This window comes from Oenanthe melanoleuca, chromosome 5 (assembly GCF_029582105.1).
Source record: "Oenanthe melanoleuca isolate GR-GAL-2019-014 chromosome 5, OMel1.0, whole genome shotgun sequence".
Classification (NCBI taxonomy): Eukaryota; Metazoa; Chordata; class Aves; order Passeriformes; family Muscicapidae; genus Oenanthe; species Oenanthe melanoleuca.
The window spans coordinates 4,240,680-4,263,235 of NC_079339.1; the positions used below are offsets into that span (position 1 = coordinate 4,240,680).

Here is a 22,556-nt window from a genome sequence, read left to right on the forward strand (position 1 = left end):
AATGGCTGTTATACATGGGATTTGGAAAGTCATTCCATACGTTAAATGTTGGACTTATTTTTTAAAATCCATTAGATTTATTAAATTAAATCCATTAAATGTTGGACTTAAGTTATCTGAATCCTGGGTGTGAGTCATAGCAACTAATAGAATGGTTTACTAGTGCTTACAGCCTTTAATTAATTATTTTAAAATACTAACTAAAAAAAAATCAGAAAACATGGCAAGTAAATATTTGGGGGAAAATAAAAAAAGCACACAAAACAGATCTCATGTGGAAAGCTTTAGTATGCACACATATCTCAGACCTCTTGGGCCCATCAGCTGCTTTTGTTCAGTGTAACTAATCCTCTTTAGTACATTCAGGTGCCTTCAGCTTTTTCCAAAGCTCTCTCTGTAAACTCTGCACATTCCCATATTTCACTCCAGCAAGGTGACCCACTTGCCCTAATAACTGAGTTTTCTGAAGTACTGAAATCACCACTGGTCTTATTCCTGACTGACAAATTGTCACACTGATGGAAAAGTCTTCCATTAGTGCCTTCTTCAACCCTACCAAAAAACAAAACAAAACAAAACAAAACAAAACAAAACAAAACAAAACAAAACAAAACAAAACAAAACAAAGCCTTTGAAAGGTTGCTTTAGGAAGGGTGAGGATTTATTCTCTTTCTGGTTTTCTACTAGTAGGACACATGACTTGATTGCAGCCTTTTTATTGATGGCAGCTTTTTAGGCCAAATTCATTGTGTGTGTTGGGGTAAAAGTAAATTAAAATACCACAGCTCATCTACAGTTGGTGATCTGTCCTTCTTTGAGTCATCTATGCCTATAAAACCTTCCAATTACAGCCAGAATTCCAGATTAGCAGGCATTCAGTATTTGGAGCCTTGAAATCAAGGTTTCATAGATGACCTGTTACTTATTCAAATACTTTACAAGCTTTTGCTTCTGGAGACAATTGTTACCATTCCAACAGCCAAACCATCCATCCTTCACACCAACTGACAAAGCCATGCATTCTTCTTTCAAACAGTTTCCTCCTCACTTTGCTGGGGAAACAAAATTTAATTTATTGGCATTTAAATCCATGGCACTGGCTATTTGCTATAGTAATTGGCACTGCACTTCTCAACAGGCTGACTCCCAGTGGTGTCAGCAGTGGAGCCCTTGCAGAAACAAAGGCTGATTCCTCCTCCAGCTGCTTTGACAAGTGTGAAGCCAGGAGGTCAAGGGAAGGGATTACTCCTCTCTAATTGACTCTCCTGCAGCCACATCTCAAACAGCATCCAGCTTTGGGGTGCTCCAGGTAAATAACACAGAGAATATAAATTTTCAGTTCCCCTGAAGTTGCTGAACGGAGCTTCAAGACTAACTATGAAAAGAAGATAAAAGGATGCAAAAGTATGCACACAGAATGATAAATATAGCTGGAACCAGTGGAAAAATAGAGAAAGAGAACTACAGTGGGTTTTTTGGTGAGTTATGTAACAAGAAGCAACAGCATGCCCAAAGAAAAAGTTCAGTGAATATAACCAGCAGAGACCTCTCTAGAGGAGCCTCCAGGGCCAGAAAAGGACCTCCAGCAGGAGGCAGATGCATGCAAATCAGTTCCAGGAAAGTGATGTTCATGTATTAGCTAGGAGGTACATTGTAGTGAATATGTATGATTATGATAGATACCTTGTCAGAAAGTCTTGTCACACACATTAAAGGAGACAGCCTTCCAATATGTCCAGTGCTGATAAAGAATGCCTGCTTTATAATGCTTCAAAGCGTGTTAGAAAGTTCATTTTCCAGACTATTTCAATGTCACCTCTGTACAGGACACCCCAGCACATTGAAGGCACTCCAGAGGAGGGTTACAACCACAGTTAAGGAACTAAAGGGCATGGAACAGGAAAAGCAGCTGGTGAAGCAGCACTTTACCAAACCAGTCTAAGAAACTATTTATCTGCACATCCAGGCCACTCTGAAAACAACTCCACTACCTTAAAAAGGGAATTACAGAGAGAGGAGAGAGCAACACAGATGCCCAAGAAAAAGACAACTAAGAACAGTTAGAAGATCCAACACAGAAATTTTCAACTGGCCATAAGTTGAAAGCACTCAGAGTGCTGAAACACAACAGCAGACAGGACTGTGGAACAGATTTTCAAAACCTGACTGCACAAAGCCCTGAGCAATCTGTCCTAGTTTCAAAGTTGGGCTGTTTGGAGCACTTTTAGTCTAGATGTCTCCAGAGACATTTCTGACCTAATTTCTTACAAAGTTCTGGAAGCTTTCCTCAGAGTAGGAATGAGTAAAGAGTTAAGCTAATAGAACAGAATGAAGACAGAAGACTTTTTTATTCATTCATGATGAAGCTTCAAAATAAGGGAACAGAATGGTCAATAAGAAGTCCAAAATCATCAAATATGAATCTAAAAAATTCTGCAAATTAGCAGAGAAAATAAATAAGGAAATAAAAGATGGAAAGTAATGGAGACAGCCATACCCACTTCCAAAGAGCCTCCTGGAAGAAATTTACCTTTGCTAGTCAGACATCCAGCATATTCATGGTGGCTTAATTTGGAAATTACAAACGACAAAGCTTAACTTCTATATCTGAAACATTAATGCTGCAAGCTGATAAGGCAGATGGCCTCTTTATACTGATAGTGTTTATAAGGGATCCTTTACTGTTCAAGTATCAAATTCTTGAGTTTAATAGTATATATGCAAATTTATTTTGAAGATTAAGCATTAAAAATGTAAAGGTTTTATAGAACTGAAGAAATGGAAACTCTGAGCTGTTTCTCTACAACCTTAGGTTTACCTAAGTAGATTACTGAGAAGAGTTTGTTTGCCTGCACTTTTTTATTAAAAATGTGAATGCCCATGTCAGAAAACCTGGCCATAGAAAAATATATGTGACCTCTGCAGTTAATAAATATTCAATACTCCAACTGCAGCTACTCTCAAAGAAACAACAGCTTCCAAATACAGATGGCAACTGTGTGCAAAAACCACCTGCTTACCAAGAAAGAGAAATTGCACTTTATGTAGAACAATCAGTGTCCCACCATTATGGACTGAATTTCTGCATGACTTCCAGCATTGAAAAAAGCACTATTTGTGCTTTGCACCATAATGATTTTGCATCTTATATTCATTTAGAAAACACAACCATGAGACAGTGAAACAACTATGTTCCTTAATAAATTGTCACATACTCCCTAATGCCATCCTCAAGAATTCCCTTTTCATGAACTGAAATTGATGCAAACCCTAACCTCCAACACAATTTTATAAAAAATTGACAAAGCAAATTTGCATTAAACTGGGAGAAAAATGAGAAGATGGAAAAAAACCCTCAATAATATTTTGTAGAATAATTTCACATATGGCCTTTATGAGTGTTATTTCCTATTCTGAAGACTAGTGTTTTTTCCTGCATTGGGAAAAATTGTTCCCACAGACATAACTACCAGGATTAGATCTGTCCTTTCCCAGTCTCAAGCCTCTCTTCTCCCAGACCTTTCCTTCCTTCAGTTCAGGCTCTTGGATAGGAACCATCAGTATTTCAGGCTCCATCTGCTTCTATAATGCAGCATGATAGAGTATTTACTTATTGGATGCCCAGATTAATGGACTATTACAAAAAAATGGAAAAAAACAACACGGAGGGAAAGAGGGAGATTATCAGATTCTTTTTCACTACTATAAATGAATGGCAATTTTTGGTCAGGTTCTTAGGTATTTTTTTATTGTGTATTTTTATTCAAAAATGAAAATAAAAGCATATTTTACAAATCTGAAGAGAACTGGACCACCAGAGCTAAGTAATTTTAAAATTCAGACAATCTGCAGGCAAAACAACACCCTAAAATTATACTGTTCTGTTGATAGATGATAAAGTTGTTCTCATCAAATGTATAACTTTGGCTCACTTCTTAGAATACAAAGACCTCATATGCAATTAAAATCTTATCACCATCCCTGATAGCAATTCTTAGGGGAAAAAAAAATAAAAAGTGAAGAAAAAAGTCAGTGGAAAAGAAGGGGAGGAGGTGCTTTTTACTTTACACCTTTAAATTTGAATCTATGTTGTCCTTAGAGTGTTTTCTCCCAGTCCTTATCTGAACTCATGAGCCCTTCATAAATTTTTTTTCCCCTCTCCTCTGCTCAACTGTAGCAGAAGAAAGTAAGCAAATGCACTCATGAGTACCTGGCATTTGGCCAATGTCAAACCATGGCATTCAGCAATTACTGTGCAGTCTAAAATGTACTGTCATTCAATATTTATATTCCATTTTTAGGAAGAAGTATTTTTTAGTGACTTAGCAAAGTATAAAATGACATTTCAACTTAATCAGTGAGGAAAACCTTATTTCTACAAAAGATACATCATGACCCAAAAAAAAAGAAGACATGAAATGAAAAGTGAAAGGAATGAGAGGGAAGTGTCTTTACAAACAAACTGTGGACCTGCTGGCAGATAAAGCCAGGTACTGATAGGTGACAGAAGCAATGGGGGGAAATATAAATTCCACAGGAATTACACTAATTGACACAGACTTCTACTCACCCAGGCTAAATTCCTGGACTTAAGAGAAAAAGAATAGAGACAGAAAGAAAAAGAAGGGGGGGATGGAATGGAATTGGACCTCCCATTGGAATGGGGTCTGTATTAGGTGATTTGGAAAGTCTGTACCTCTAAAGTACCCCAGCCAAAGAGGAAAGAGAGAGGGAAATGCAGCCAGGAAATCAGGATAAAAAGGCTGTGTCCTCTCACAGTTTGAGAGACCCTACAGGTAATGCCCCATAGCCTCTCTTTATTCAAATAAAGTTACAGAACTCCTCTGTCTCCTTTTTGGACATAAACCTCTGACATCATGGATTATTTTTCCTGACAAAAGCAGAACAGCATATTCAAAACCACACTAATACACAATTGCTAGTGGAAACTGTATTGAATAATCACCTAACAATCAGTAAAATAATAATGACAATAGTAGCAATAAAATGGTGTTGCCCCTCTCCCCTCCAGCCCTTCACCTCCAGAAAATAGTGCTTTTCAAATCAGGAGAGAAAAAAGAAGAGGAAATTTTCCTAATGAAGATATAAGATGCAAAAGTAAACTAAAATTCTAACTAAATGTATTTTTCATGAAACTATACACTTTGAGGATATTCTTGAAGAAATGTTCTGGACAAAGATTCTGATTTGAATTTAGCTGTCATCATTTCTTTTTGAGTGCAGTAGAAGAAACAGCATCACATACACAACATATCCACATACTGGAATTTACAAAATGTTCTTTTTAGCCACTTATTCCCTCCCTGCCTCTTCAGATGCCCATGAAAAGGCTCCAAAAAGCACCAAATATCAGATACTTGTCACACACTGCTCCTAATAGCATAGTCTTCTACACAAAACACTGGAAAGCTGAATAGGAAACTGGAAAGCCTGACAGAGTTTAGCACTGATATAAATGCTTTTCAAAAATCAAGGAGTAGCTCTTTTGAAAGCACTTCTCTCTTTATTTTTTCCCCTTGGTAAAGGGAAAAAATGCTGAATAACCAGTTTAATCCATTACTTAATGCCTTGCTTTGCCTTCCTTCCATTCCAGGCTGCAAGAAATTTGGATTCCTTCTGCTTAGGCAGAAAAGACAGACAGCAAATATATATGATGGCCACAGGTATGAAATTAATAATTTCTAATAGATTATACATTAACTAGATGATGACACTATTAGGCCCCTAAGATAACACTCCAGAACCAAGGTGCCAAAATTGAACAAAAAGCTGCAAGTGGCAACCAAGATGGAAAACAGCCCAGTCAGACTGACAAACAGATCATTGTCACCATCATATGAAAAATTATTTTTCTCTCTAAAGAAAATCCTTCCATTTAAGTACAGGCATTTCTGAATGCATATTTCAAAATACTTTTTTATGCCTCAGCTTGAATACAAGTCCATCTCAGGTTTATTTTGAGATTTCCTACAATACAAAATAATAAAAAGTTGTAGATGCTCCTTTCCAACACCACAAAAGAAGAGAAAGTTTTGATTATTCCCTACCACCACATTGTATTTAATTCAAAGTAATATCCTAAATGGTGTTTGTTTCACTCCTCAGATATGGACAAACCTCTGACAGCCTAGGAGATAAAGATCAGAGTAAAAACTTGGAAGTACTGAAAATTTCAATGTTATAATAGTTTGGAGGGAATGGTTTCCATTCCAAGGGAGGTTTCCACCTTCCTTGGCAGACACTTGTTTAAATCAGATAGGCAAGAAAATAGCCCACAGCTAAAAACAGACTTCCCACACATAAAAAACAACTAATGCTTCAGGAAAATTAAAAAAGCACTAATTCTGTTAGCAAAATGAATCAGAAAGGTAAGAGAATACAGATATTATACACATTAGACCTTCTGGATTATAAAGACATACTACTGATGAAGCTACTAAGGAAACAGCAAGGAAATTTTTGAGCAAGAGTAATTCTACTGAATCAGACAGAGAATAGAAAATGGCATTTCAAAGATATTTCAGCTTCAGAGCTTGCCTCCACCACAGCAGCTCTCTGGAGCATCCGTGACTCGCTACTACTCTTGTGTAACTGTGATGCACTCAAAAATTTTTCAACACAGATTTGAGTGAGCTCTAAATTCCTCAGTTTGCTCATCCTTCTTGTGCCACACAGGAATCCAGTAAGAACAACACACAAGAAGCAACAAAACACATGTGGCTTTGTCCTATGTTGTTGCTACAGAAATCAATGAAAACCATATGAAGAGTGGCAATTTGCTGTTCAAAAGGGATTTCTGCAGACACTCTTCAAACTACACTTCCTTTTCCTAAGTTGCAGATGGAATCTAATTCAGCATGCTTTCACAGTATCTTTTTTCCCAATCAGAAGATCCTACCTTTACAGCAGGTCAGTTACATAACAGATGTCACTGTTTGCCTGATGTATGAATATTAGACATGATCCAAAAGGAAAACTTAAGGTATCAGTTTCTCCAGAACCTCACTTAAATACTCAAATATAAATTGTGTGAATTAAATAATAATATAAATTATAATAAAATTATAAACATATATAAAAATTATAAATAATATAAATATTAAATAAATATAAATAATGTGAATTAAACTGACCTCACCAGTCAGACAAGTGAACAGTTCCTCCCTTAAGTAGCTGCACTGGCTAAAAGCCCTCACAAGAGAGATGATAATTCAAATTGAGGCAGACCCAGAATCTCTTTCTGAGAACACAGTGATGAATATGCATTAACTGTAGCTCACAGTTGTTAAAGCATATTGCTGTACACTGAAGTTTGGTTCTGAGTACACCATCTCTGAGCAATAATAATGTAACACAAGCTGTAGAATATACAGAACTGACCTAACTCCAGAACAAGTTTGGTAAAAAATTTTAATCTGGGTAGCCACATATATAATGCTTTCTGCAAATGTCATTGAATGTTTGACTCAAGACAGCACAGGCAGTCTCTTCACCTTAGACAGGCCAAAGCAGAAAACAAGTAATCTTCATGTTGTTCAATAAATGTGTGAATTTAGCATATTCACCTTCTGCTATCACACTGTGTTTAAAATACAAAATGGCTAATTTTTTTCATTACTTTCCCACTTACTATTTAGCCATCTGCATGCAAGGCTCTTGGTACTGTTAGCTAAGACAGTGTTTCAATTTTTCATAGTTGTTGGAACTTTAAAATACCTCTAATCATAAAATATGTTGACTAGTGCTGATTTTGCAAGTGCAAAGACTTTTCAACAAAAACCAATATATTCAAAATACTACAACAACAGAATATAAACTGTCAGGGCTGTTTCATTTATCATACTCATTCAGCAGACCTCAAAAATGACAAAAAAAAGAATAAATAAACCAAAATATGAATGCACATCAGGAACCTGCAATTTTGTGTTGATAGCCAATGAAATATAGTGGAGGAGAGTTCTAAAGAAAATGAGTGGTGGCAAGGGTTATTTTCACAGGTCCTTACTCAGGATATTTTGAAAAGCAGTGGAATAGGTACAAGGTTTGTCCACAGATACTATACCAAGCCGTACTTAAAACAGAATGTGGGGAGTTAATGCCCAAACTTCTAATCACAGCACCATCATCTGTAGCCAGATAGAGTCACACAACATCCCAAAATTTTCTGGTAGCCTTAGCTTTCTCATTTTAAATATTCATTCAGTTAAAAAAAATATATTTTTTGTATATTATTCACCTGCATAATATAAGGTTTAATATGTCCTATTTAGTGATTGTTTTCCAAAAGCTCTTTATTTTTTTGAAGTTACAACCCACGACAGTATAACCTGGAATAAAAAGACACATTATGGGCCCTTCAAAGGTGTCTGAGTGAAAAAGATGGAGTGCATCCTGGGCTGAAGAGCTGTGTCAGCCAAAAGAAGAGCAAATATAGCCTTATCAAACATTGGACCTTGCCTTTCAGTGCCCTCAAAAAACACTTTAAGTAACACTGTGTAAATACAGTATTGTTTTAAAGGACTGTATTAATAGCTGCATTGCTCTCAGCTTTCAGAATAAAGATGAGCATGGCTTTGAAATTTTCTGTATGTGTTAGCTCTCCTTGGAATGAAAACCGAAGAGCTGAGGCCAGAAGAATTGCTTCACTCACACTGACATGAAAACCTGGCCTTCCAGCTCTGGAGAACAGTGGCAAAGGGTCACATTCTCTCCTAAATTTTTGTGTGACAGAATTCCATCTTTTACTAATTTCAGCAGCCTCTTTGGATTATTTAGTTTACTAGGTTCAGTCATGCCACAGAAGCACCAAACATCCTTGGAGAAGTATCCATAAGATTCTTAATCATAAGCCCAAGTCCCTGAACACTGAAAACTCTGGAGCAACGTAAAATGTGATGTTTACAAATTCTCATTTAAATTCACAAGAAATGCAAATCAATTTCACAAGCTGTTTTATAAAGAATGCAGGCCATTAAGATCTTAAAGTCAGAGTGAAGCAACCATAACAGAAAGCTCTACTCTACAACAACAGTGTTCTCATAGTAATTTAACAAAAAAGTCAATGAAGCAACGAGCTACCCTGTGAAGGCAGAGCTATCAGTGGTTTTCAAGCCAACCCTCAATCCCTCTAAATCACACTACAATTCAAGTGGCAAATATAAAATGAAACTAAATATTTGGCATAGATGAGAACTGGAGTACATCTAGAAATACATCTTTTATGGAGATCCTTGATTTCTTCACAAGTCTCAATTCAAACTTTTCCAAGATAAAAAATCCCTTGGGAGGCTAAATCAGTACTCTCAAATACTTAATGTGTACTGAAGTCTATGAACTCCTTCCTGTCTCACTGAATGAGGAAACATTGACCTCCTTGACCAGAAACATGAGAAGCCCCAACTTAGCCACTGGATTTCAATCTGCAGTCCACGCTCTTAAATCTCATATGCCAAGAGGAAAGCAACTCAATTTTAAAGCACAAACATATTTTCTTTTTCCCAGCATTGAACTCCTTCATTAAAAAACCAGCACTAGTCAGTAAAAGCACCCAGCAAAGCAGGTAGGAAATTGTAGTCTGTGTATCAGGATAAAAGCCCTAGAAGTTTAAAATTTTAAGCATAGCAAATACCTGGACCTGCACCTTCAACTCAGGTTTGTTCAAACCCACCTACCAAGAGCCTGTTGCAAATTAGCTTGCCTTTCCTTCCAAAGAATATAAGTTTTCAGTAGAGTACCCTAATAAAACAGGCAATTGTTAAGCCCCTGCTCCACACCTATTATGGAAAACAAAAAATCTTCCATAAGCTGCAGTATATTTTTATGTCCTACATCTCAAAGATTATGATTCCTAACTAGCTATCTTTCCCTGGAATTATTAAACTCCAAATTACTGTAGAGATTATCTTTGTTCTTACCAACATTATCTTCTTTTTCCTTTATGAATAACTATTAATTACGTACTAGCTTTAAACAAACCTGTACATTAAAGAAGTATTTACAGTAATATACAGTATATATTACCTGCATATTAATCTCTAAGGAAGAAGATTATTCTTTTGTAAAGAATGGTTGGAAAGAAGCTAGTAAATAATAAACATTTCTTTTCCTTTCCTTGGACAATTCAGAGGCCGTAGGCTGCATCACCTTTCAAAAATGTAAAAAGTATAAAGGTATATATTTATTAATATGGTTTTTGTCTAAGAATATCACTGAGGAAAATCATTTCAGAAAAACCCACTTCTGCCAAAGCAGAAGTTAAAAATAGCCAGAAAATACTATACAGATGGCTAAACAGATCTAACACACTGCTGTGCAGAGACACAGATTAGTCTGCCTCTAGGACACTGCCCTTCTCAACAGATATTATCTTTGGACACAAGTCGAAGAACAAGAATTGTGGGGGTGAAGAAGAATGAGATTCATTTTTTCAACCCTTCCTGTGTCTTGTTATAACACTATATTGAGCTCTGCTGAGGTTTTGAAACTGAGGGTTTCACTCTGCATACACAATTTGAACAAAGAGCAAGACAAAATGATGGCAGCAGCCTCCTACTCTGAACACCTCCTCACTCTGTCAAGAAGGGAAAGATAAAGAAAAGCAACACCTAAATTCTAAACAGTAATAAATCCTCTGGATATTTTTTTCCTTTCTTTCTTTTCTCCTTCCTGTTGAAGGCTCCCAGACACCCAAAGAAGTTAGTCTTCTTATTCCTCCAAACCTTGTAAAAACAGCTTTGGTACTGAAATCAAACTTCTCAGCTAGAACAAAGTGCTCAGAGTAGGTAAGAGAAAAGAAATGCTCTCTGCCCCATTCTATTTCCCATTTTAAGAGTTACTGCTCTTTAGTGAGTTTGAATATTATGTCACCAGGCAATAGATAGGTTCTGTTTCTGAAGGAAACTGAAAATTATTTAAAATTTATTTTTTATCATTTTTACCATTATTTTCTATTTGTTTTCAGAAACTATGAGACTTGCTAACGTGTATTTTTCCTATAGGATCGAGAATCCATATCAAAATAATGCCCTCTCAATGCCCCCCACCCCCAAAAAAATGAAGCTTGGTCTTAATGCAAGTGAAGCATACAAGGCACAGCTGTTATGGGCATTTGGCCATTTCATGAAGATTACCACTGATTCTGTAAAGAAAGGGAATTTGGGGCACTATTTTGTGAGCAGCTGAAAACAAACAATGCATTTAGTCAAAATCTCAGCAACAGCAAGTTAGAAACGACAGTAAACAAAATATTACATTTTAAATAAAGTCTTTATACAAAGTATTAAAAGAAAAAAAAAAAAAGAAACAATGTTTTTTGCTTCTGAGATCAGTGTCTATGAACTTCAGAGTACCAGATGCTCAGCTTCTTCTCAATACCTCACGATAAGAGGATGAATTCTTGACTACGATTTCTGTTTGCTCAGTTTTGCTGTAGTGTTTTGATCAAGATTTCATGCTGTCCTCCTCCATTCTTACAAGCTTTAGGCTGAGAAAAACAGTCTGAACTCAGGTACATTTCGTACACAGCACACTGCATTTGGGAAGTCTGAGAAAGAGACAGTCATGTTAGTCAATACTGCACAGGCTACACAGCTCCACAAAAGCATCCTCTCTTCCCAAAGCCTGATGGCTGGCAAGGTACCTAAGTCAGGATTTCTTCAGGAATAAGGAGATGAGAACAACAATCTTCTCAAAAAGTAACTGGCAAAACTCAGTTTTTATAAAGTTTTATGACTTCTGCAAACAGAGTTGCATAAATCACAAGTCAAAGAACTTGAACATAGTTCAAGTTAGTTTTGGGGTAGTTTTTTTAAAGATTATTACAGAACAGCAGCATTTTTTCTGAAGGGTCTTGATGATTCTGGAGCTTGCTAATCATTGCTGTAATGTCAGCTGTAATGTAAGTCTTAGGAAAAAGTAACACTGTGGCTTCAAGGCTTTTACTGCTTTTATAAATGTAGACTTGAAAGTTGAATAAATATGTTTTTATACTAATTAATTATCTTTGAACCTGACTAAATTAGACTTTTTACAGTCTGAGACAGCACCACTCATTACTGCACACAAGACTGACATTAAATACAAAACCTCTACAGCAAGGAAGTAAATTTATTATGGGATTACCAGAATGGAAAGAGTGCTTTGAATTATTTATTTTCAGCTAACCAGCCAAAGAGAAGAACTTGGAGGAGGCAAAATCCAGTAAGTGACCTCATGATTTATGTATAAGGAATACCATTTCCTATCATAATTTATGGCATACTACACTATAAGAGTAAAAAAAAAAAAAAGAATTGTCAATGACTGAAAGAGAACAAAGTGAGAAATCTTAGTTCATCTGATCCATCAAAGTAGAATTAGAGAGAAAAAAATACAGTAAAAATATTGGTTCCATGACCAAGAAAAAAATAAAGGTCATTGAGAGAATTATCTTTTTTCTAACATGAACACAATACAGGTTTTACAGTGATGGCAACCACAACTGGAAATTCACCTTCATGTTTGCTGACCAGCAAAGAGCTCCTGTTTGGCAATTAAAATAACAGCCGAAAAAACAACCCAATAACACACTGAACCTAAGTTGTACCTGCACTTGTAACACCAGAGCCTTGCTCACAATCACAGCTAACACTCTTCCTCTGCTTGGATAACAGCATGATAGGAAGACTAAAAAAAAGACTGAAATAGACTTTACTAAACAAACCCAGCAACAACTGCGGTGAACTCTAGAGGGTGAACGACCCATGAGCACCACGCACACAGGCATCCCTCGGTTCCCGGCACACGGAAAGCAAAGCAGCACCGCCGGTCCGGAGGGAAGCGTGGCCAGGCGGGGCCGAGGGGAAGGAGGGAGCGGCTGCTCGGCCCGGCCTGGGCACCGGGCTGCTCTCCTCCTGCAGCCGCACTGTCCACCGGGCACAGCACCCGCAGCACCCCACAGCATCCCACAGCATCCCACAGCATCCCACAGAATCCACGGCATCCGGCACAGCATCCCACAGCATCCCACGGCACCCCACAGCATCCCACAGCACCCGGCACAGCATCCCACAGCACCCCACAGCACCCCACAGCACCCCACAGCATCCCACAGCACCCCACAGCACCCGGCACAGCATCCCACAGCATCCCACAGCACCCGGCACAGCATCCCACAGCACCCACAGCATCCCACAGCATCCACAGCATCCACAGCATCCCACAGCATCCACAGCATCCCACTGCATCCACAGCATCCCACAGCATCCCACAGCATCCACAGCATCCCACAGCATCCCACAGAACCCCACAGGATCTCACAGCACCCCACAGCACCCCACAGCACCCGGCACAGCATCCCACAGCATCCCACGGCATCCACAGCACCCAGCACACCACCCCACAGCATCCACAGCATCCCACAGCATCCCACAGCACCCCACAGGATCTCACAGCACCCCACAGCACCCCACAGCATCCCACAGTACCCGGCACAGCACCCCACAGCATCCACAGCATCCCACAGCACCCACAGCACCCACAGCATCCCACAGCACCCGCAGCACCCCACAGCACCCCACAGCACCCCACAGCATCCCACAGCATCCCACAGCATCCCACAGCATCCACAGCATCCACAGCATCCCACTGCATCCACAGCAACCACATCACCCCACAGCATCCTATAGTACCCCACAGGATCTCACAGCATCCCACAGCATCCTACAGCATCCCACAGCATCCACAGCATCCCACAGAATCCCACGGCATCCACAGCATCCACAGCATCCCACAGCATCCACAGCATCCTACAGCATCCCACAGCATCCCACAGCCTCCAGGGCGGGACCCAGCCACAGCCCGACACCCACGGGCGGATCGGGCACACGGAACGCACCGGGCACCGAACCGCGGCCGGCCCCGAGCCCCTCCCCGTGCCCCGGCACCGGCACGGCGGGAGCGGGCTCCTACCGACCTTTCTGCTGCCGGAACGACTGGATGGAGCCCGAGTGGTGAACCATGGTGGCGGGGAGCAGCCTGCGGCGGCTGCGGCGGCGGGGGGCGGGATCCCGCGGCCCGGCCCGGCCCGCCCGGCCCGGCCCGCCCGGCCCGCCCGGCCTGCCGCGCTGTGGCGGCCGCGGGAACGGCGGGAAGGAAGGCGGGCCCGCAGCGGCGGGGGCGGCGCGGGCCGCTGCTGTCCCTGCGCTGGCTGCGCCTGAGGCGGCTGGCCCTGCCGTGGCTGGCCCTGCGGTGCTGTCCCTGAGGTGGCTGTCCCTCCAGTAGCTGTCCCTGCGGTGCTGTCCCTGCCGTGGCTGTCCCTGCGGTGCTGTCCCTCCCGGTGCTGTCCCTGCGGTGCTGTCCCTGCCGTGCTGTCCCTGCCGTGGCTGGCCCTGCCGTGGCTGTCCCTGCGGTGCTGTCCCTCCAGTAGCTGTCCCTGCGGTGCTGTCCCTCCAGTAGCTGTCCCTGCCGTGGCTGTCCCCGGAGAAGGGAATTGTGCCGGGAACCGGCGGGACAGTGTGTGACCCCGCTGAGGAGGGGCGCTGCCCCGGGCATTTTAGCCCCTACTGCCTCCCCGCCTCCCTTTTAGAAGACATCAGGTGTATATTGGGGTGAAAGGCGGCGAAATAAAAACCGCAGCTCCTTTATGCACTAACAGGTGCGTTTAAATCTCAGCGTTGTTCGTGTTGCATCGCTCCATCCCTGTCCTCGCACCATGTCTCTAAGCTGCATCGCCAGCTCTTTCTATTTCAATGTTCATTTCAATGTCGATTTCAATTTTATAAAACTTACAGTCTCAACCTTACCGCGGATAATTTTTTACAAGAAGATGCGAAAGTGTACATTGAAGCCTGATGTGGCCCATTTCTATGCTATTTGTGTTACAATTTCCCCTTTCTCTACAGTGTATGTCAAATGGCTCATTCTAGACAACGGAAGATTCAAACTTTAAAGGTTTTTATTTCTTTCTTTATTGTTCTTTGCTCGCATTATTCTCTCTGGATTCCGAATAAATATTATCATAACATCATTCAATTCCTGTAGAATGTTTTGGGTTTAATTTGTTTTTCTACCACAATAATCGGGAGGGTTTGGTCCTCCTAAGTTCACTCAGTCAGATATTCTACCCTGCATCTACTAGTATCTGTATCCTCTTCTCCATTTAGGGATACAAACATTATTTACTCATCAGAAGTTAATTCAATCACCTAACTAGCACGTTGCTACAGTGTTCTTTCAAAGTTTGTGGCTCCATTTGTGTGCTGTCAGATTTCCTCCGACAGTAAAGGCAGAACTGCCCCATAGCTGGCTGGGGCTTGTCTATACCATCTGCTAAAAACAATTACATAATTGCCACCCCCTACTACAGGCCGGTCTGTACTATAAAGTTCCGCTACTTAGTCTATATCAGTCTAGTTAAGCAAAGAATATGGATACACACTTTTTATTTTTGTGTAAGAATGTTTTACCACTATGAAAACTTACTAAATAACTGTATATAAACCAGTATATCCGTGCCTGGGCTCTTGTAGAAAGGTAAATAAAAACTGCATCCTAACTGGCGCGGGATTCCCCAGCAATTTTTTTTAGAGTGTGACAGATATTGCTCTTATGTAACACACAGCTGGCACATCCAACTGATACCATGAGGGGAAGAAATAAACTTACCCCCTCAGGATAGCTGACCACGATTTGGGTTGGTTTGCAACATTTGCAGAAGGTTTGTTGTTAGTTTAAGAAAAGATGCAGAGGCTATTGTGCTGTGTGTCTCACTCAATTTTTGGTCTCCAGTGGCTCTCTGCACACTGGAGATAATAGATGAGGCATTCCTCTGCACTCCTGCAATTTTAGAAAAGCTGCTGACAACAGCCTTTCCCTGCTGAGATACAGCACTTCAGATGTTGCATGGCAGAATAAGTCAGCCAGCTGACTCTTGCTGATCAACAAGTTCTGGCAAACTAAAGGCAAGCCACAAAAAGAGGTAGAATGTTGTTCACTTTGAAGCTTTAATGTAGCCATCAGAATGGATTCATAGAGATTAAAACCAAATCTATACCCTGAAAGCCAGGGGGGAAAAAGAGAGTATAATAAAAACTATAAATCTGCAAAAAGTAGTTCTTCCACTGTAATGGTCTAAACCTTGTCAGGTTCTAGGGCAGATCTGTTTCTTTGAGAAAGCTTGGCTGACACCTTTTGACTTGCCTATAAAGTACTAGAGCAGTATACATGATGCTCCTTCTCCTACCAGCACTAAACAAAAGAGGGGCATTGCTGGCTCTCCAATCATAATAATTACAATTACAGAGGGGAAGAAGAGGCTCTCATAAGTAAAATAAAGTAAAAGAGATTATCACGCTCACTTTTGGAAAAAAGGCATTCACTGCCTGGTACTCAGGGCCATCCTAATTTCTGGTCCACAGTCCTCCACAAGGACTTACAGAACTCCTGAATTCAAGATTTTACTGACACTAATAATATACAAAATGGTGGGAAGACAAAACCAGGGTAAGGCAGTGCTCAGAAACTCTGCACAAGGATTAAATTCTGAGATTAGAAAATGAAAAATTATATACATTATAATTATAAAACTATTACTCTCTTTATTAGGTGGTATGAATGCATGAAACAGATAAGACAGCTGGGGTTAGGTCTACAAAGTGAAGAAAAAATACCTCTACAAAGGTAATTTTTAAATTAAATCCTTTACACAGTCAACTGGCTGAACCTGATAATTGTAAAATATGATCATATGAGGATCTTGAAAGGTTGTTCTTTGGCAAATAAGGAGAGTTTGAAGATATTTTTAGAGTGCAGATCAATTAAGAATTGATGGCTAAGATAAGTAGGAAATTCATACATTCTTAAGCTTCATATTCATGGGCTACATTGACTGAAGTTCATTAAAATAAAAGTCTACCCTCATAAACACAACTAATGCATACACTCTTTGAAAGATTTCATTATATTATGCTGTGTCTCACATTTATCTCTGTGTAAATTTTTATAAATCTTTTCTAAAACAGATGTAAGATGGAGAGATCAGGATTAAACAACTAGATTTAAGTCCTCTACTTTGACAATCAACAGAATCAAAATTATTACTTGAAAGTTTAAGATTGATCTTACTGAGTTTTACTTCAGTTTTAGGTTTTTAGTTTTGACAGTGAAATTAATTCTCTGTGATAGACATCCGTTTCATGAGGTAGTCTTTGTCAGAAGAGATAAAGAAAAAAGATTTGGTCTTGCTTCATCATAAGACATCTAGCCTTGTAAAAATCTGTATTATTTGAGATCTGTAAAATTTTGAAATTATAAGAACAGGAGGACTGAGTTCTTTTGCCACTAGAACCGTCTATGAGGAAGACATGCTTTAAATTAATTTTTGTATTTCCACAGTACTTTTCAGAAAGTCAGATGAAATAGAACCCTAAATTAAAACCTGATTCACCTGTGTTGTATCTTATGCCAATTGCTTCCTTAAGAAATATAGCTATACCCATTGTTAACTATTGCCCAGAAAGAAAATGAAACTTACTCTCATGAGGTTCAGCAGGTGCAAAATCCTGCACCTGAAAAATCGCCATGCATCAATTCAGGCTGAGCAGCAGCTCTGGTCCTTTCTGCCAGAATGTTATGGGAAGCACTACCTTGAACACCAGCCAACTGTGCACTTGCATCACAAATAAAGAAACCTTAGGAGGAATGTAGCCAGCATATCAGAGTGTTATCAATCCTTTTACTTGGCGTGACTGGACCTGCAATTTTGTGTCAGCTTTCCCACTTCATACCCACTCGGTTTAGGAAAGGTGTTAGAAAATTGGAAAAGGTCCATAAAATGCTACTCAAGAAAGGCAGGGGTCTACAATAAACTGTGAGAAGTTGAATAAACTAGGCTAATTTAGTGTGAAAAATAAACAAAGGAGTTCCAGGAGCCTACAACTACTGGGAAATCACTTGCAAAGATTGCAGTACTAAACTCTTTGTAGTGCTCAGTGGTCTGAGTGACAGCAGTCGCATATGATGCACGGGTGGTTCAGACTGAGCACAAATAATGAGTTTTTACAGCATTGGTGATACATCATCAGAACATCTAACCCAAAATGAGGTGGAATATCTGTCCTTGAAGGTTTTCAAAATGTGCCTTGACAAAGCTGTGTCTGACCCACTCTGGTGATGGGATTGGTAAAGCTTCAGAACAGGAGGCTGGGCCTGCAATAGTTATAATAAAGGATGCAATAAAAATAAAATGCAAGGGAGTTGGAACCAGACTGATGCAAAACAGGAAGTAGACACACAATTTCAAATTCATAAAGTTAATTTTTCATGTCTACAGTGGAGGATTTTGTTGAATATATGCTTATGCATCTTTTCAAAGGACAAAATAGCAAGATGGTATTAAATGTCCTTTTTCAAACATACTAATTTCTGGAATTCTTGTGAAGTACAGCTTCCTATCAATTTGCAAGAAAGGTTTTGAGACAGTGTGATTCTTTAGTGTAAAATGTCTGAATAAGAGCATTAAATATTTATGGCAGCATCCAAAATTATTTATTTTGCTAGCAGTTTTTTGATCCATTTCAGTAGATGAAAAATCAGTGTTTGCAGAATTGTATCCACCTCTCAAAAAAAGCTTTTTGGTACTGCTTAAAGGTCTGCAATGCAAAATTCATCTTGTTCCATGGAATACACTGATTAGCTCTCATGAGGGTGTCAGTCACTATGGAGAAGGTCTAGAAAGCAGATTTTGAAGCATGCTAAAGTGTGTAGTAGATTAGTTTAAAAACTGAACAACATAATGATAAAGATTTTACTTTATGTTACTAAGAAACAAACTCTTGAAATCTCACTGATTTCCATATTTTAATGTTTCATTTCTATGGTAATTTAAGACACATTTTCTCTTGCTATAGATAGAATTTTCTTATATCCATGGAACAGACTGTGTTTTCTGACTGAGATAAAGTGTTTGGGATTCAATTCTGTAGCTTACTGGAATTGCATACTTACTTTTAAGCTTATAGTTTACTTTTATAGGTTCATGTTTTCATCCTGGTCATCTCCCTCAATGGAGTTACTTTTGCAGTTTAATTTATCAAGCTAACATGAAAGAAAGAAAGAAACTAGGAAAGAAACTTTGCAGTCCATACGTTTAGTAAAATTTAATTTTCCCCAGCAAAGAAACTCAATTTTATTGTTAAATATTTGGGTCAAAAACTAAACTAGAATTCTAAAGAGTTCCTCATTTTTGTGCCTTGTATATACTGGAATCCTTGGAACATGCCTATATAGAAGTGAAAATATGAGAGAAATGTCCATTGCTAAAAACTCTTATATCATAATGCAAAAAGATTATAAAGAAAATACTAATGTCAAGAAACAGGTGAAGAGGGACAATAGATTTTTAATAGCAGCATCCAATTTACATACTTATACAAATTTTTCAGGTAGGCAAACTTCTACATTGTGATATTTTTGTCTTCTGTTACACATCTCAGTTTTCTTATTTCACATTCTATCTGAATCAAACACCAAGAAAGATTATTCTCCTCCAACTCTGCAGTACCAGCTATCAAACTGCTGCAATATATTTCTGATTGCAGCCTAATTTTTCAAGTAAAGAAGAAAATTATCAGCTAGACTAATAAAAATCACTGTCAGTGATGAAACTGTCCATCATCTCATTTGTTTTCATTGTGTAGACTTATTCTGCAAATAGTTCTTGAGTATCCTGTTCTTAATACAAGGAGCTTCAGGAGTTACAGTGCTAGATACTTTTAGAAACAAGACATTGATATAGTCCTTAGCTACATAGTCTAAATTTACAGTTTTTTTAAAAAGCTACCATTTAGGCATTTCTTCCTAGATTTATGAAGAATTTCTTGTCTTTTCTCTGAGATGATTTTGTCTCCTGGGCTGTCAGCTCTTTGATTTAGAGATTAACTCTCTATTGCTGCTTAGTACAGTTTTGACAGCCAAGCCTTTCATCACCTTCAAGCTAGTTCTGTGTAGAATCTCTTAGTTCTTATTATTCAGATTTCTTTGGCCACATATCTGCTCTTTTTCCCAGCTGCATTTTTCTACCTTCTCCCACAAAACAACAGCATTAAAAGGAGCACCAAGAAACCCGTTATCTGTGTGTCATTAATCTATTTCCACACATACCAACACAGAAAAAGTATGTCAAGACTTTGTGAGCTTGACACATTACTGCCACAAGAAGGAGAAGTGAAATTTATTGGCACAGTTCATTCAGGACAGACAATTTTTCCCACTACACTTTTTTTTTTTTCCGGAACTCAGAACAGCAAAGTGAAAATCCACAGCTGAAAGTCCAGGATTGCAATAATAGGATCAAAGTTGTTCAAGAGAGACATTAGGCTAAGCTGTGGGCAGCACAGTGAGGTATTGTCAGTGCATGGAAATGTCAAACCTTTCCTTTCTAATGTGTAAAACACTGGAGCTCTGATATGCTAACTGGATTTAGCTCACAACATGCCTGTTTTCTTTGTTGGCCAACCTACCATCTTCAAAAGCAAAAGGAGTTACTAAACATTACTTCGTTTTTCCTAATCCATGTTTCTTCATTGCAGCACCATCAGTGAACTTGTGACAGGGTGTTTTAACAGTGTTTTCACTTCAGCAACATGTTCACACACAACTTTGGTCCTATCTCATGGTGCACTACAAGATTTCTTCATGACTGCAAAATCCCATGCTGGGTACAGTGTTCTGGCTCCAGCTTTCCATTGGAAACATGGAATGTATTCACTCTGGCAGTCTTATGGACTGATGCCAAACAAGCTGCAAGCTTTGTGTATTTTCCATGCATCAATCACCTCCCCATCATTTTGGAAGAAACATACTGAGGGAAGGAAATGCCCTGTACTCCACCACCACAGAACTTGACTGCTGGGCTACACCAGGTAAGCTCCCACAGGACTCTTGCCTTCTAGCATTGGTGCTAAAGACTATGTTTTGCAGTAAAATTAGAATTGTACCTTCTGGCCTGGCAAGCCAATATGTTGAACTGCAAAGAATTATTCTATTGCATAAGAGAATAAGAAATAGTAATATTGCAGATGCTGTTTTATAAAATTGTTTTCTAGGAGTATCCTTAACATCCTATCCAAGTGCAATAATATAATATTTAAAAACAAAAACAAAACCAAACAAACAAAACAAAACAAAAAAGCCAACAAAAACAACAAAAGCAAAACAAAACAAAACAAAACAAAAAAAAAAAACCAAAAGCAAAACAAAACAAAACAAAACAAAACATACACAAAAAAACAAACAAACAAACAAACAAACAAACAAAAACCTAAAAAAAGAAGAAAAAATAAAAAGACAAAAAAAAAAAAAAACCCAGCCTTTTTACTGCAGGGCTAAAATACAGTACTTTGTTCCATACTGGGGTATTTTATATAGATTTTTAAAATACTTGAGACTGATACACAGCCAGGGTATTATTTTCTTATGTAATATATTTGTGGTCAAAAATTGCTTTTAATTTGGTTCATGATTTATCAACATCTAGGAAAATTTCAAGTAATTAAAATAGCTTATGTATTTCTGTTTAAATGAAGAAAAAACCAAGTAAATACAGTTTTGTTGAACTTGCAACCCAGAAAGTGAAAGCAATGCAGTACTGCATGTTCCCTAAGGCTCATGGGGACAGGTAAGGGAACCAGTTTGCTGCCAGGGTCTACTCCAAGGAAGAGTGACTTTCAAATTCCATCCAACTTCAATGGACTAATAGGGGAAATGGCTGCTCCTTCCCAAAACTACGGTCTACAGTTTGGATTACCAAGCCTAATGGGAAATTTGTAACACTACTGTTTATAGTTTCTAGCTTTTGAGTTGGGATTGGTTTCATAGAGAAGCAAAAAATGTGGAAGAGAATTGGAGTTCAAGATTAGGATAAAGTTCATAGGGCTTTTGTCTTGCTTCATTAGGGACAGTTGATTAACTTAATTTCATATAACACAAATGACAGAATATCATATTCATAGAAGTACTGAAGAGATGGATTTTATCATCTGTTTAAGTTCAGGCTGAGTTTTCAGTCTAAAATTCATCCTACTGGCTACATTAATTTATATTTTCTTGCAGGCCCAAATTAACAGAAAGCTGAAAGTATATAATACCTTCAATTTATCAGGTTATTTACCTATAAATTGGTAGGTTAACTTAAAATTCTGTACTTCCAAATACATTTTTTAAAGTCTTTCATGTAAATAAATTTAACAGCTATTCAATACCTGATTCTACAACCTGAAGGAAGTGGCAAACCTGCCAAATTGGAATTGTATTAATTGTACTGAAGATGATGTTTGAAAATTAAGATAATAATAGCATATGTACAGACACAGCTTTCAAAGTTTACTTTTTGTTTTGTATTAGGTAGGATTATACCCATTATAAATGTTTAGAAAAAGCAAGATTTTTGTAATGCAAATATTATTGAGTTAATGTGGACTTAATTACTGATTAATTACACAATGCTTCATTGCTCTTAGGAAGTTATGTCAGTTACTCTGAGAATGTGTTCTTGTAATTAA

General features: G+C 38.6%; 1 protein-coding gene across 2 annotated transcripts in view; it reads right to left on the minus strand.

Annotated features, from left to right (window-relative positions):
- The window catches only part of ANO3 (anoctamin 3), a 125,527-nt gene that overhangs the window by 81,070 nt on the left and 21,901 nt on the right, over positions 1-22,556 (minus strand). Inside the window, exon 1 of one of the 2 annotated variants that reach the window (XM_056493626.1) lies at positions 13,973-14,054. The exons of the other annotated variant lie outside the window; for it this stretch is intronic. Coding sequence (XP_056349601.1) covers positions 13,973-14,018 — 46 coding nt within the window. The 5' untranslated portion in view covers positions 14,019-14,054. Of the gene's footprint in view, positions 1-13,972; positions 14,055-22,556 lie in introns of those variants that run through there. 2 annotated transcript variants of the gene reach the window in all.